We start from the raw sequence: 15,553 nt of genomic DNA, 5'->3' as shown, positions 1-15,553 counted from the left end.
CGATGGCTTCCAGCTCCTCCTGTTTGTTACCCATGCTGCGTGCATTAGTGTAGATGCACTTCAGCTGGGCCATCGCCTTCTTCCCCAGCCTAGCCATTGTTTCCCCCGGCACGGCTCCAACAAGCCTTGTTTGAGCCCCGTCCCCCTTCTTGCCTAGTTTAAAGCTCTCTCTATGAGCCCCGCCAGCTCCTGGCCTAGGATCCGTTTTCCCCTTGGAGATAGGGACCCGTCTGAGGCCATCAGGCCGGGTGCCGAGTAAAGCTCCCCACGGTGAAAAAAAACAAAATTTCTGTGCCGGCACCAGCCTCTGAGCCACCTATTAGCCACGTGAGCTTTCCATGTCCTCTCCGTGCCTCTCCCTTCCCCCGTAGGGATAGACGAAAACACCACCTGCACTCCCGCTCCCTCCACCAATCGTCCCAGCCCCCTATAGTCCTGTTTGATAGCCTTGAGGCTTCTCTTTTCAAGATCATCACTGCCAGCCTGGACTATCAAAAGCGGGTAATAGTCAGAAGGGCGAAACAGGTTTGGAAGCTTCCTGGTAACGTCTCTGACCCTGGCCCCAGGGAGGCAGCAGACTTCCCTATGCGTGGGGTCAGGCCGACAAATAGGGCCCTCCGTTCCCCTGAGTAGGGAGTCGCCCACAACAATCACCCTTCTTTCTTTCTTGGTGGAGGCAGTCCTGAGGCGTGGAGTCAATTTCCTCACCTCAGGCATCCTCCTGGGCAGGCTTCCTACCTCGTCCTCACCCACCGGTCTCTCAAGCTCCAGGGCCTCAAACCTATTGTTCAAGGGCACCTGGGAAGGCAGCGCCGGAAGGGGAGGGCATCTCCTGCGAGGTCGAGAGGGGACCTGTCTCCATTCCTCCTCAACTTGCAGGTCCCCTCCCTCTGCCCGATGGCAACAGGGCAGGGGGTCCACCCCCCTTTGGGGCGCCTCACCCCGGTCCCTCTCCCACCGGTCCTGCAGGGAGTCACTCCACCAGTCTATCTTCCGCTCGCACTCCCTGATATCCCTCAACCTCTGCACCTCCTCCTTGAGTTCCGCCACCATGCGGACCAGGTCGTCCACCTGCTCGCACCTCACGCAAGCAGTCCCTCTGCCTCCCGCCGATGGCAGCAAGAGGCTCAGACACTCCCTGCACCCGGAGACCTGAACTGCCGCATGTTTGTGGCAGTGGTAACAGTGATTAAGATGGTAATTTATTTCCATCCTTTAGACTGAAAGACATTCCTTAGACAGAAATTGGAGACTTCAAAGTATAAGCTCTGTATATATTTTGAAGTATACATTTGAAATATATGCTGCAAAGAATATGTTTCCATTGTTTTTCACTCTTCACACTTTAGCTTAACTCAAAGGCAATTTTTCTTCTCCCTGGAGACATGCAATTGTCTTTTGCTGAATGGTCATTTTATGATGTGGGACTGAGACAAATGGCATCTGGTTAAATGCCATTCTGATAGATGTTTATCTGCATAATTTTATTGTATTTGGGAGTAAATATCCTTTCAATATAGTGATTTCATTCCAGGTGACCACAAAACAGAATCATGCTGATGAGCTGACATGAATCATTTAATGGGGTCTCAAAATAACTTTAAATGAAGGCCACTTTAAGTCTATTTCCTATTAATTTTAAATTATAAAGCTCAGATATCAGTAATAATATTTGTACAAGAAGCAAAATCATTCTCCAGTAATAGAAGAACTTATAAAACACAAGTTTTGATTTCTTGAACTTCTGAGATTGACTGTAAATCGGAAGACAATTGTGCAAGGGAGTTATCTGAGGCTTGGGAGTCAAACTGAGAGACAAATACTCTGTACAGATGCTGAGAAATCACAAAGGAACATCTGGACAGAAGAGAATTTCTTCTCTTTATTGACTCCTAGCTTTTATTTTTTATTCCATTCCTCTTCTTTTTAGCTATATCTATTTTCTTTGACATATTCTATCAGAGAGCTTTTTGTCTCAGTGTTGTTGCTAATTTTGTCTCTTGCTTTCTGCACATATCTGTGATAGCCATTGTGCTCCATGATTAACAGATGCTGCTACATATGAGGCATTGACTGGTTTACAGCTTGTGTTTGCTAACTAGATTAAGATCTGTAATTTGATTTTTAGATAGGAATTATATTTTGAAACACCATTGCAAAAAAAAAGGTAACTGCTTTCTTTTTTAAATCATTATTGTCTCTACAGATTTTAAAAATGCATTTAAAACAAATAAGTAGTAGAAGATCTAATAAGAGCAATAATATTAAGTTCCATTAAACTATATCACAATAGCTGCGGATTCATTTATGATTCCTCATTAAAGAAACATTTTGGGGTGGAACCAAATCCATCCATCCAGGTAGCCAGCTTTTCATATGACTATGCAAATTCTGTTTTCTTTTTTCTTCGCTATCACTCTCCCTATGTCTTGCTCCCTATGTTATAAAGCTTAAAAGGCTGGTAACTGGAAAAGCTGCAGGTCCTTATGCCCCAAGACTCACAAGAACACTTTACTAAATGAGTATTAAGGATTATTTGTGTGTGTGTGTGTGTGTATTTTCCAGACGAGATTTTGCTTTTTTCATTTAAAATTCGTCATCATAAAATCAAATGAAGATTTATGATCATAGGTTCCTCTAACCTTCTCAAAACAGGGTCAACATCAAAGTCAAATCAGGTTTCACAGGGCCATGTCCAGCTGAATTCCGAATGTCTCCAAAGATGGTTTCTGGGAAACCTGCACCAGTGCTTTATTGCCCTTTTTTTTTTTTTTTTTTTTTTTTTTAATTTAAATAAGAATTGGAATTTCACCTGCTGCATCTAATACCTATTTCCTCTCACCCTTTTGCTGTACACCTCTGAGAAGGCTGTCTCTCCATCTATCCTATAACACCCATTAAGTAGGTTAAGATCTCCTGCATGCCATCTCTTCTGCAAAGTGAACAAACCCAGCATCCTCAGACTCTCCTTGCTGCCGCACCCTGGCTGTCCTGGTGGCCTTCCCCCATTTGCCAGTATCTTTCTCCTTCTGCTGGCTATTAGACTGGGAATAGTCCATATGTGAACTCACATGTGCTGCATAAAAGGCAATAATCATTCTCCGCTACCTGTTGGCTACACTCTTGCTAACGCAGCCCAGTACGCAGTTAGCCTTCATTGCCACAAGGGCCCACTGGTGACTCGTTCAAGTTGCCGGTCGGGACCCCAGGGGCTTTTTCTGTTAAGCTCCCTTACAGTTACATTTCCCCAACCTTTACTGATGCTCTTTTTTTTTTTTTTTCTGTTTGAGGTGCCATAAGGTTGTCCTTGCTGATCTTCATGAAGGGCTTGTCAGCCTTTAGCGTGTCAAGATCCTTTTGAATGGCAGCCATACCTGTCACCATATTGACTACTTGTCTCAACAGGGTTTCATGAGTGTGTATGATGCACTCTGTTCCATCGCTGAGGTCATTGATGAAGGCATTAAGTTATACCAGTATTGACCTTTGAGGGATGCTGTTCATAATCACCTAATCTTCCAAGTGTTGATATGACTCATTGGTGTTGCACACTTTTAGTCAAAAACCATCTAGAACAGACAAACTGAACTATTCTTCTAATATAGTAGTTCCTGAATTCTCTAATTCTCTTCCTGCTGTCCTTGTGCTTGGAGGCAGGACAGAATAAATCTGGGCAGCAAGATCACCTACTGACCTGAAGATCTGAATGGGGTATTCAGATTAAATGTATCAGTACTCAATTCATTCAACTTAGTGAGCAACAAGACATATTTTACTTTACTAATGGATGAACAAAGGCAGGAAGACTGTGCTTTTTAATTAGGTTATTTAAAAGAAAGGATAATCACATTTATTATTATTATAATTATTATAATTATAATTATTATTATTATTAAAATAATAATTGTCCTTAAAAGCAAATAAACAAAACCCACCAACCAACCAAACAAACAAAAAATTATCTAAGCATCTTACAAATTCCAGTGACTAGAAAAATAATATTTAGGGATTGCTTGATTCTCAGTTGCAGACAATTTTAAGTGAAAGAAACAAAATAGATGACATTAAGAAATGAAGATTTTTCCTATAAGTGAGATAACATTTGATCTGGACTTCTTTCTAAAAGTTCTTAAAGAAATTTTCACTGGAACTATTTTAATGCTAACTGCTCATGTTTTAACCAGGAGTTTCAACTTGTAGATGAAAAAACAATTCTTCATGAAAATATTTCAAAATAAATCTTCACAAGAAAACTTCCAATTTTGACAGAGACTTTATGAAAAGAACAAAAAGTAGATTAAGTTCTTGTGTGCCTCATAATAAAATTAAGTAGTCTTTAAATCAAATCTAGGGTATGTAGCATCTAGTGTACTGACCCTGAAGTGATATGCCATTGTTAAAACAGTTTGAAAACCAGCTTAGTCCCATACCTTACTAAAAATGCAAGCATGCAGCTTGGACAAAATTCAGTACTGCCTTGATCCAGAGCAAGACATTCAATTTTACACTAATAGCAAAGAACGTGATTTGTGTTAGCATTAAAATATTTTTGTTAGCATGTACAGTAATAAAACATTTAGAGATACTATTGTGTCAGATTCTCAGATGCTATTAATAGGCTTCAGTAGAAATTGTGCTTCATACCAAAGATTCTGGTCTATCTGAAATATAAAATAGTATCAAGTTTAAATTGTGAAAAAGAAGAATTAGAAGCAATTGAAGTTATTGAAATAATTTAACCCGAAGAGCGTATATGGAAAACAAGTTTTTCTAGGTTGTATAACCCTCTGTCCTTCAACAATTGCATATTTCACCTCAGCATTAAATGCAAACGTATGTGACATATTCAGTAATTTTGTATACTTTTTACATAGGTTTGTTTCTCTGCCAATGAACTTGTGAAGATATTTTTAAAAAATAGTTCTTCATCCATTTCTAAGGAGCACTTCAAGCAAATCAGTCCAGCTATCATTCAGCAACTATTAAGTTGTTCATGTCAGCTTTCAGAATCCAAGCAGTCAAAGCTTCCACCAACAACTTTGGAAAGTGAGTTACATTGTTGTTATCAGTATATGTAGTGTTGTTCGAACTCAGGTGAAGGGGTGCAGGGGCTTAGCCTTTGGAGAGATTTTGGTCGTTATTAACCTTAAACCAAAACAGGATGAGATCTATGTTCTCTGTAATTTCTCACTCTGATTTTATAGCATACATATCAGATAATAACACTATATTGAGAAATGAAGGAATCCAAAGGTTTCAATTTTATATTAGACAGAATTCTTTTTTAATGTGTGATGGGTTTGGTGGTGATTTTTTTTTTTTTTCCCATTTCAAAGAGGACTGCAGATGAGCCATAGGAGGCCCTCATCAGTGGGTTGCTGGGCAGTGGCTTTGCACAATTTCCACCAAGTTTATACTGGAATCATTACACTAATTTTATATATAGCTTCAATGCAACATTAGCTGGCATTTTATACAATGATGTGGCAATTGCTTAATATAGATAAGTTCTGTGTGAACATTGCTGAATTTTCATACTGTGATATTTTACAGCAGAGAAACTTTAGGGATACTATCGTGAAAAGAAAAACTACAAGAAAGCCAATCACATGGGCAGCAGAAGTTGTGTGATAGAACTAGAAAAAGAACTGAATTAGTGTGTAATCGAACAGATTGTTTCCAGTTGCAGTCATAGCCCTCACATGCCACTGCTTCGAGGGATATGGAATCATGATACCGGTTTTGCTGATACAGCTTCTCCTCTATTCCCTATTCAGACTATTCCCTAGTCTGAATCTGATCTGAGATCATGATTTTATTTTATTTTATTTTTTAATGGGTAACAGTTTGGGAAGTGGTTAGGTATGCATAGGTATGCTGGTGCAATGGCAGGGAACATTAATTTCTGGAAGGGGATTTGGGAGCCAGGGACGAGCAACAGGGAATGAGTAACAATAATCCCCTGCACTGAGAGCATCTCTTTTGATGCTCCTAGAAAAGTTTTGTGGGCTACAAATCAGTGCCTTCGTAACCTTTATCCTACATTGCTAACTCTAGATGACTAGATCCATTAGGAACTAGTAAAGTTTTCTCATATCCTAGCTGGCCAATGATCCTTATGGAACATCATTATCAAACACTAAATTATATCTGTTCTTTAAGCTGGACACATTAGTTAGTTTATGGGAATGAGCTGAGCTATCATTCCATGGTGTGCAGATTAATTGAATTTATGAGCATGAATTAAAATAGATTAGATAAGGGCACGGAAGATATTCGCGTATATCCCAAGAATAGTTACAGGAGTAAGAAACATGCAAAATAGGGTGAATCATTAAATCTCCCCAGAAGGTGACAGTCCTTCTTTCTTGTTATCTTTCTTCCCATTACCTGAACACCTTGCAATCTTAACTGGTTTTATATGCCCGTTTTTCAGATGGGGAATCAAGGGACAAAGTAAAGAACTTATCCAGGTCATATACAAGGTTCATAGCAGATTCACAGTTAGAATGAGAGTCTCCCAACTCTAAGACTATCAGCCTAATCACCAATATTTTAGTAATCTCATAAAGGTGAGAGATCTGTGTAAATGAGAAAAACTGAACTATTCAAACACATAGTGGAAGGAGTAAGAGCTCTTTCTACAGCCCTTTTCCCCATGCTGTTTGGTTAAGGAAGATTTCCATGACCACAGAGATTTTCTGGCTTGAGACAGACAAACAAAGGGCTTCATGTTTGACCTACGTGTGACCTAATGACCTGAGCATAGTCTCATTAATTTTATTCTCAGTTCTATTTTACTGACAGGCTATGCTGTTTTGGATAAGTCACCAAGGCCTGACCTTTCATGAGTATCTACTATAACCTACTATAACCTACTATAATCTGTGAAATTTACTGTCTGATTTTATGAGGTGCTGAGCACTTGCAGTGCTATTAAAGTGTGAAACATTAAGTGACGCTTTGGAATATTTTGGCATTAGTTCCTTTATGTCTGTTTTTCATCAGTTTTACCTCCATCATAAGACTCCCATACAGATTAATCAGGATTCATGTTGTGCAAAAGGCTGGAAATGTGAGCAGCATATAACTTTCAAGAATTATAAGAGAAACCTTTCAAAAATCCCAGTAACCTGGGAAAAATAGGTTGCTGGTCCTGATGCAATAACTAAAGGAATATAAGCTCACAACACACTAGTAAACAACATTCGGACCAGAAGTCTTATGCTTAGATCCTAAACAAAATGCCTACATTCATTTGAGGTTTTAGGCCTCAGTCTGTTTACTGAATATAGTTTGGTTAATAATGTGGTGTTGACTATAAAAATACACAGGTGATGACATAAGATAACAAGCACAAATCTGTTGAGACAGGGAACAAATGCAGACCAGCATTCACTGTGCTGCTTTAAAAGTGTCTCTAATCTGCACAGTCACACTCTACTTATCTCTTAAGGCCTGAAATTTGAAGATATTAGAATGTATTACCTGTAAAGTCTGAAAAAAAAAGTTTTTTTAGGCTTCCAACTTTGTCATCTGTATCACACATGACTAGCAGAATGGATGTAGCACAGTGATTTACTTCTCTGTGTGCTTGTAGACAGAGGTGGCAAAACATAGCTTCAAAAGCATAAACAAATACAAAACAAAGACTCAAATACAAACACAAATACAGATACTGAATGGTTAAAGGTGCCCTTGGTTTATTTTGTTTCTTTTTCCCTACAGAATATGGTTACAGCACTGTTGCAGTTTTACTTATTACTATTGGATCTATGTTTGGTACAACCCTCATTTTATTTAACTCCTGTCAAGAAATCTATACACTCATTTTACAGCTGTTTGTTGGTTTGGCTGTTGGGACACTTTCTGGAGATGCATTGCTACACCTTATTCCTCAGGTAGGTAATAAACATTTTTATGTTTTTAAGATCTTCCCACAAGCACTCACACACACACACACAGTCACACACATGCACACACATTCACACATGGAGGAAAGTTTCATTTAAACCTGGCTAATGCTAATCTGATTAAAAACAAAGCTTTCCATGAAATCTATGAATCAACTATCAACATTCAAATTACATCTACGATTTGTAGTTCAGAGAGAAATTCCAAGTAGTAAGAAGCAGAATTCAATAAATAATTAATTCAGAGAAAATAAGGTATCTGTTTTCACAAAAACAAACAAACAAACAAACAAAAAAACTTTTCAGATAACCCACAAGTTGTGTGCAAGTCAGGTTCTCCAGACGTGTATGAAATGATTTCCTGAGGGAGATTCTTTAACACATTTTGGGAAAAATTGTTCAAATGTTCTACAAGGCATCAACAGTTCCCTCTGCAAATACTTCCAGAGATCCAGGGGTTCTCAGCCAAGTTAATACTGCTGCCTTAAACTGTAATAATATGAATGGTACAATTTTTTCCTAAATTCATAGAATAAATTCTAAGCATGAAAAAAAGAACCACATTTTCCATTGTGTATTCATTTATTTTTGACTGAGTCTCCTCTGATATGACACAGCTGTTATAAGGAGACTTCCGCTGGTCGTGTAAAGAGATCTTCACACCTTCACTTAAGATTCTGGTCAAAATGTTCTCTGTACTCTATACATGATCTCTGGAAGATGGACTGAGAGAGTGGTTGGAGGAGGGCAATTCTCAGTGAACATCAGACAAATAATTTCCTTTAATAAACACCTTTTGAGTTTGAAAGTAGTCTCCACCATTTTAAAGTGATATATCCAGTAGCTTTTAAAGTGCCTCCTTGCAGAAGAGATGCAAAGAAAGGCTACTACACCCTTCTTCTGTGGAAAAAATGGAAGCATGCTCACCAGCAGAAAGCCTTATAGATTATTTTCAGAATGAAGTTTGCATCTGAAGACGACGCAAGTAACTTTTTAGACTGTAAAGATCAATATACTCCAAAAATATATACTCAAAAATGTATAAAAGACAATTTCATAAAACTGTTTCTGAAAATAATACAGCTTTCAGCACTGAAAGATGATGAAGTGTAGTAGAAGCTCATGATAATTCATTTAATCCACCTACTATTCAGCTGATTAGCTCAAAGCACAATTTAAAGAGGTGGAAAATTTGGGGAAGAAATTGAATTAACACATGATCATTATTCTAGGAAAAGCACTTTGATTTTAAATGTTTTACTTTATCTCTTTTTTTAGACTCTTGGTTTGCATAAACATGAAGTACAAGAGGTAGAACATTTCTATGAGGGGAAAGAATATATATGGAAACTTTTGGGAATAATTGGAGGAATTCATGGATTTTTTCTGATAGAAAAGTGTTTCTTTCTTTTGGTAACACCACGTGATCAGGTATAGTTTTGTACATTTTATCCTTTTACAAATCTTTTCCATTTAGAGATTTCACAGTTTGCAAAGTGTTAAGATGACTGTGGAAAGCAATTATCACTTGTATGAGTGAAATGAAGCTTTCTAAACTATTCCTACCGGACTGACCTTCAATTTCTATTTTGCTTTGCTCCATAGATTTTTTATGCTCCATGAATGTGCTCCATATATTTGTAACTCAAAAAAGAAACCGTTAATTGAATGTGTTCTGTAAGCATACCTTATGGCTAGCAGTGGAACAGGAGAAGACTCTATGTCCATATGAAACAGTAATGATCATTTACTCTAGTCTAGGTTTGAAGAGGAGAAAGACATAGATGGAAGCACAAGATGCTTTAGAGAATATCTTAAATTTTCCAAATGGTTTTTGACCTCTATCCCAATGTTTTTGAGAATCCAATATAAATGTTGTGGTCAGTAGAACACAATCTTATATTAATAATACCTCCCTGCTCAGTTCCATGCTTATAGTAATTCTGTTATTTTATTTCAGTGTGGCTGATGTCTGAAAATATAACTATGCACAAGGATATAATGTAACACTGTGTGATGGCTCGTTAAGTTTCTCAGCATGGGAGACTATCTTAATGTCTCTTAAGAAGGCTAAGCCTTTGCTTGTTTTGTTTTACAGAGAGTGTTTAATGACTGGCCTGATTTAGATATTTAATACTGAGTCCCTGATCCCACTATCTCTGAGTTATCCATAAGAATATTATGCAAAATTAATAGAATGAGAATGTTTTGATAATAGTGATGTTCAGTTTGGTAAAAAAATATTTACTTATGTTACATACTTGGAGAGAATTATGTATCATCATCCCACATTTTTTTTTAAACACATAAAAAAATATTTAAAATGTATAAACATTTAAACAATTTTGATCTTCAGCTTTAAGATGAAATAAATTTCAACAAAACATTATGGTAATTTATGATTTATTTGATTCAATTTTAATTATTTTTTTTATTTTTATTTTTTAACCAAATAAACATTAGGAAATGCTGATGCCAACCAACAATCTTTTTTTAATAGTTGTTTTGAAAAAATAATTCTTATAAATGCCAAACTTTCACAAAAGGCTGAGAAAGACTGCACCTGTGTTCACTGGGTTTCAGAACTAATTGCAAAGCATCTTCATTCAGCAGGGCTTTTCTTTAGTTAATGGGCACTGGGAACATTCCCATGATCTTCCAGTGGAATCTGAATTAAATGAACATTCAGGCAGAGGCAAATCTACTTCAACCATACAGTTGGTAGGTTACCGATGTGAAATACTTCCCTGATTTTATATTCTTCTTTCTCTGCTCCTCAAAAAAATGAACCAAATACATGTAATAATCAATATTATTTTTCAGTCTTTATTGATTTGTCTTTTATTATATGACATAATTGTCAGGAATCTATAGATTTTGAAGCTTATAATAACCTTTTACAGATACTTTTCAAACACAAAATTTTCCAATGACTTCTCTTAAGTGTGTTTCAGATTAATATAACAATATACTTCCCATACTACCTTTTGTTGAGAATTTGTACCAAATTCTTGAAGATTTCACTCCTCTCTTCTTTTCAAAATATGCTGTATATAAGGGCAGACTCTCCCATTGGAAAAACTTCAGGATTTTCTGCAGTGAGAGCTAAGTTTATAATTACTGAACAGAGGAAATCTTGGAATGTTCTTGAATATTTTTCCACAAATTTGAAGAGTAATACAAACAAGCTGGATATCTGGGAAGAGTGCTTGCCTATAAGAAATTACGTAATTTCCTCTCCATCTGTGGAGAGTGTATGGACAGATGTATCTTTGCAAAGTAAAGTGACTCATACCTTTTAACCTGTTTTCTCTTTTTCCAACCAACCTCTTCAGTTTATATGTAATACTTAGATGCATAGGTTTCTGCTTATTTAAGTCAAAGATCATCCATAGCGTGAACTCCATTTTAACAAAGCACTTGTGATGGGTAAGAGTCTCATATCTCTGAAACATGGTTGGGAAATTGTCAAGTGAATGCAGAGCAAACGTCCTAGAGAAGAATGTTTACTAATTTGTGAGCCCTGTCATAGCTTCCTGTTTATGGTAATGAACAATCTAGTCATTCCTTTCAGCTGCAAGATCAACTTTAAGTTATGTATATCACATGAACTAGCCTGACTTAGCTAGTTTGTGCAAGAGCAGCCAATTTTTCAGAACCATGTGAGTAACAGTAAGAAAAACACTGATCGACTAAGAAAAGCTTATAAATCCTTCAGGTCAGTGATTAGTCTTGCAGTTTTGACTCAGAGTTCAAAGAAGTGGCATGTGGATAAATATTATAGGAGAAGTGGAACAATTACTGGAATTCATATGACTGGCTGCAATCATGGGAATTGAAGACTTTTATTTTTCCTTTAAAATCTAGAATTTAAAAACCAAATCCTTTCCTTTCCCTCCTCATGCCTCTACAGCACAAATCCCACTTCTCAACCAAGCTAATACCAGCCAAGAAACATGTCCTGTTTTGCAGCCAGTACGCATCTCAGCTATAGTTTTTGGAGTGCTGCTTGCTGACCCTAACAAAGCACTCTTCTGTGCTGTTGTTGACTCTTCGCTGGCCACCACAGTAGCTTTAATAAGCTTTTTTTTTTTTTTTTTTTGGGGGGGGGGATGGGGGAAGAGAGAAGATAGTGATTAGAAATTCTTTTTTTTTTTTTTTCTAGTTTCAGACAAATAATTTTTGGAGTATCTCACCCTTATACAAATCTCTAATAATTTCTGTAGTCAGAAAGAAAAGCCCCAGTAAGCTAAGGGGTCAGAGAGAGAGATTCCTCACGTTCTTATTTCTCTTCTGACAGTTGCAGTCTCTCAGTCTCTATTAATTAAACATTAGGGCTGATGCATCAGATTAACTGTCTGGGGTAAGGACAAAACTACTGGCTCTTTCCTCATGTGAAATAAGGCTAATTTTCATTCCTCACAGTGGACTGTACTCATGAGCTATTATGCCTGGCCAGGGAAGCCTGGTGCCAAGACAGAGCCAAACTGAAAGGCCAAGAGGCAGGGCACTGGATATTGCGCCACTATGAAGGGAAAAAAAAAAAGTATCCCCCCCCCCTCCTTTATTTTTTTCCCCTATTTTCTGGAAGTGTTTCAAGAGTTCTGTTTGACGGAACAGTTTTCAGTCTCAATGTAAACAAAACACATCCTGATGGACTACAGTTTAACAATTGCATATGCTGCATTTTCTGCTTTTAAAATAAAAAGCCTTACAAGCAACAGGAAGAGCAGGGAAGGAGGACTCAGCTACAGTACTTGCAGCTATTGTGAAACCTACCTATGATCATCTTTTTTAGTCTTGTGTTTTCACAGAGCAAATGTGAAGAACGTGGAACACCAGGGGTATTCTGGTATATACACATTTTTCCTTGGAAATCCTATAGACACACTATCCACCAGAAAACTACAATCATCCTGTTATGACAAAATTGAAAGATAAAGTTTGAATTATTATGTTCTTTTTAGTTCTGCATTTGGCTTGGATTTTTGTGTATTCAAGCAGAAATGTGATTTTTGGGGGTTACAACAGTGCCTATGAATGTCTTTCTTCTTACCTCAATTAGACTGTAATCTTTTCTGATCAAGGGAGGTTTCTTTTTTATGTTTCTGCAGTATCAATCACACTGCCAGCACTCAATAAATAATCCTAATTGTATCTATGCAAAAAGCAGCAGCTATCTTTATATCAAAATGCATGAATATATTTGATATTTTCCTATATTTGTAGCAGCAGCTGGAAGAGCCCCTTAACACTGATCATCTTTTCCTTTTTATTAGAGAAGCCCAGAAGATTCTGAGTCTACTGAAGTTCCTCCAGACAATAAGGTGATCAGCACAAAAAGTTAGTATCAATAAAAAGGCTAGGCAAGCAATAAGAGAAGTCTTAAGACCTAAGATGGAATTAAAAGTGTGAAGTTGGCTTAGCTCAGTGTTTGCTATGTGCTACATCACCACATCTGATGGTGCTTGGCTACATAATTAAATCTCTGCTTAAAGACCTTTACAGCTGCCAACTCTGTAATTGTGAAGTTCATTAATCTTATAATGCCCATGCTTTAGTGTTTGTTTACTCATTGTTCCAAACTATTTTTTCTAAATCCTTTGCTTAAAAAGAAACATTCAAAATTTAATATAAACCAAATATTTATAATTGCAAACTTTGATAGGGCCCTTACTTTTAAAGGTAGTGTAATTATTATGTTTTCCTTTCCTTTCCTTTCCTTTCCTTTCCTTTCCTTTCCTTTCCTTTCCTTTCCTTTCTTTCCTTTTTTTTTTCCTTCTCATTATACTAATATAATCCTGCTTCCTTCTTCTTTTACATGGTAAAGCAATAGCCCCTTTAAACCAGAAGCGATTTATTACACATATAGAATTCTGCACTCAGGCTGGCTCTCTGGCTCTGTTTTAGGACAACCTGTGTTCTTCAGAGAGCTTCAAAGTAATTCTTATATTCTTTGCTTTGGTGGTATCGATAAGTATTTGCTTTAAACTCTTATTCAAAACTTTAAAAGCATTGGTGGTAGTCCTGCACCTATTAGCTTTATGAAAATTATGGAAGACAATTTGCTATGAGTATCAATCCTCTTATTTAAGCAGAGAAAATAAAGTTAGGATTGTTTAAGAAGAGGCTTTGTAGAAATATTTATGGTAATAATTTGATAGTTAATAGTTACAGTTGCAGCAACATAATTCAGGGGAGATAATTGCTAGTAGCAAAGTTGCTTTAAAATAGGCTGAAAGTAAATGAAGAAAAGCGTTCAGATTTGTTTATATGTGAATCTTCTTAACTTTCAGTCAAGTAAGTTCACGATGCTTACATTTGCAATTGCTCCATCATGTTAACCTGACCCCTTTGTTATATTATAGACAACACACTGGAATGAGTTCCAGTAATTATACTACGTCTTTTTCAACAATCACCTACTTGAGTAAAAGAGACTAATAACATCTCAGGGCAGACCCTGATTTCGTCTTCACCAGTGCTTATTACAAGTCACAAACTTAATGTAGTGCAGCAATCTATTACTTCTCTGTAACTCATGTTCTGCACTATTGATTATAAACTGCCTATAGTGTTTAGAAAGAACTGTGCAAACTGGGGACATCCATGTCTGGCTCTGTAAGCTGGCAGGAAAATCTAACAAGCCTGCCAATTTTTCTGAACCTGCAGAGCTCCCAGGCAACTGGGCAGGATTTTCTGAATACAGTTGTTAGGCTTTTATGTGCAGTGTGTTGGTTTTTCTTTACTTTTCTTTTTTTTTTTGTTATTATTTTTTATAATAGTCTGAAAGCTTCAGTTCTAGCCAGTTTGTGTAAGAAAAACATCTCCCCCATCACCATAAAATGGTCATCTCTGGAAAAATATTACTGAAGTAAAACCTTGTAATAACAATACTCAGATGGTTCTGCATACCTCCTTAGACTGTCATATTATGTCTGTGTGCATGAAAAACATGATGCTTAAGGTCCAAATTGTGACCCTGCTTTTTCAGTCATAAAAGCAACCCTCTGCAAAGTGTGCTGTCTATTCTGCATAGAGGTAAGGTGGATGAGTTTCCTGGGAGGCATTTTCTAATGCCCTGCTTTTACGATTGTGTATAAAATAGCGGAGCCTATGAAATATGTTGCAAAGCCTAGCCATTGAGCCTAAATATTGAGCTTCATTGCTACTTGAAGAGATAAAATCCCTCGTCATGAATCTGCTCAGCATGCTACCCAGCTGTCTGGATTACAGGCTAGACAGAGAGACTGTCCAATTCCCTAGCTTGATTTCAGTACTTGTATCACCAGTAGCGCCGTTCCTCTCAAGAAGTCTGGTTTGATGTCATGAGCATCAAATGTGCTGTTCCACACTAAGCTCACAGAACAGTGTGGGAAGGAAAAACAGCCATCTGCGTCCAAGAGTGATGCTGTAGACAGGAATACTATGAGCATAACTGCTATTAATTGATTGGAACAAAAGTTAGAAATGAACATGCTGTGACACTGAGCTAATAGTGACACTCTGGGGCTTATTGCCTTTCATCTCTATTTTTCCACTTAATACAATCTCATAAAAAACAGACCCTGAAAATATAACTCATTATTAAAATGCTTCACAGTATCAAAATGATCAGCTGCATGAGACTTCATCTTAAT

General features: G+C 37.2%; 1 protein-coding gene across 2 annotated transcripts in view; it reads left to right on the top strand.

Moving 5' to 3' along the window:
* SLC39A12 (solute carrier family 39 member 12) overlaps positions 1-15,553 on the top strand; it is a 37,668-nt gene that overhangs the window by 14,084 nt on the left and 8,031 nt on the right. For both annotated transcript variants that reach the window (XM_035545362.2, XM_035545363.2), the window contains 5 exons: positions 4,875-5,046; positions 7,729-7,901; positions 9,192-9,344; positions 10,524-10,634; positions 13,193-13,256. In XM_035545362.2, the coding sequence (XP_035401255.1) occupies positions 4,875-5,046; positions 7,729-7,901; positions 9,192-9,344; positions 10,524-10,634; positions 13,193-13,256 (673 nt within the window). The remainder of the gene's footprint in view (positions 1-4,874; positions 5,047-7,728; positions 7,902-9,191; positions 9,345-10,523; positions 10,635-13,192; positions 13,257-15,553) is intronic.

This window comes from Cygnus atratus, chromosome 2 (assembly GCF_013377495.2).
Source record: "Cygnus atratus isolate AKBS03 ecotype Queensland, Australia chromosome 2, CAtr_DNAZoo_HiC_assembly, whole genome shotgun sequence".
Classification (NCBI taxonomy): Eukaryota; Metazoa; Chordata; class Aves; order Anseriformes; family Anatidae; genus Cygnus; species Cygnus atratus.
Note: the sequence above shows the minus strand (reverse complement) of the source record. Positions and strands in the feature narration are given on the sequence as shown.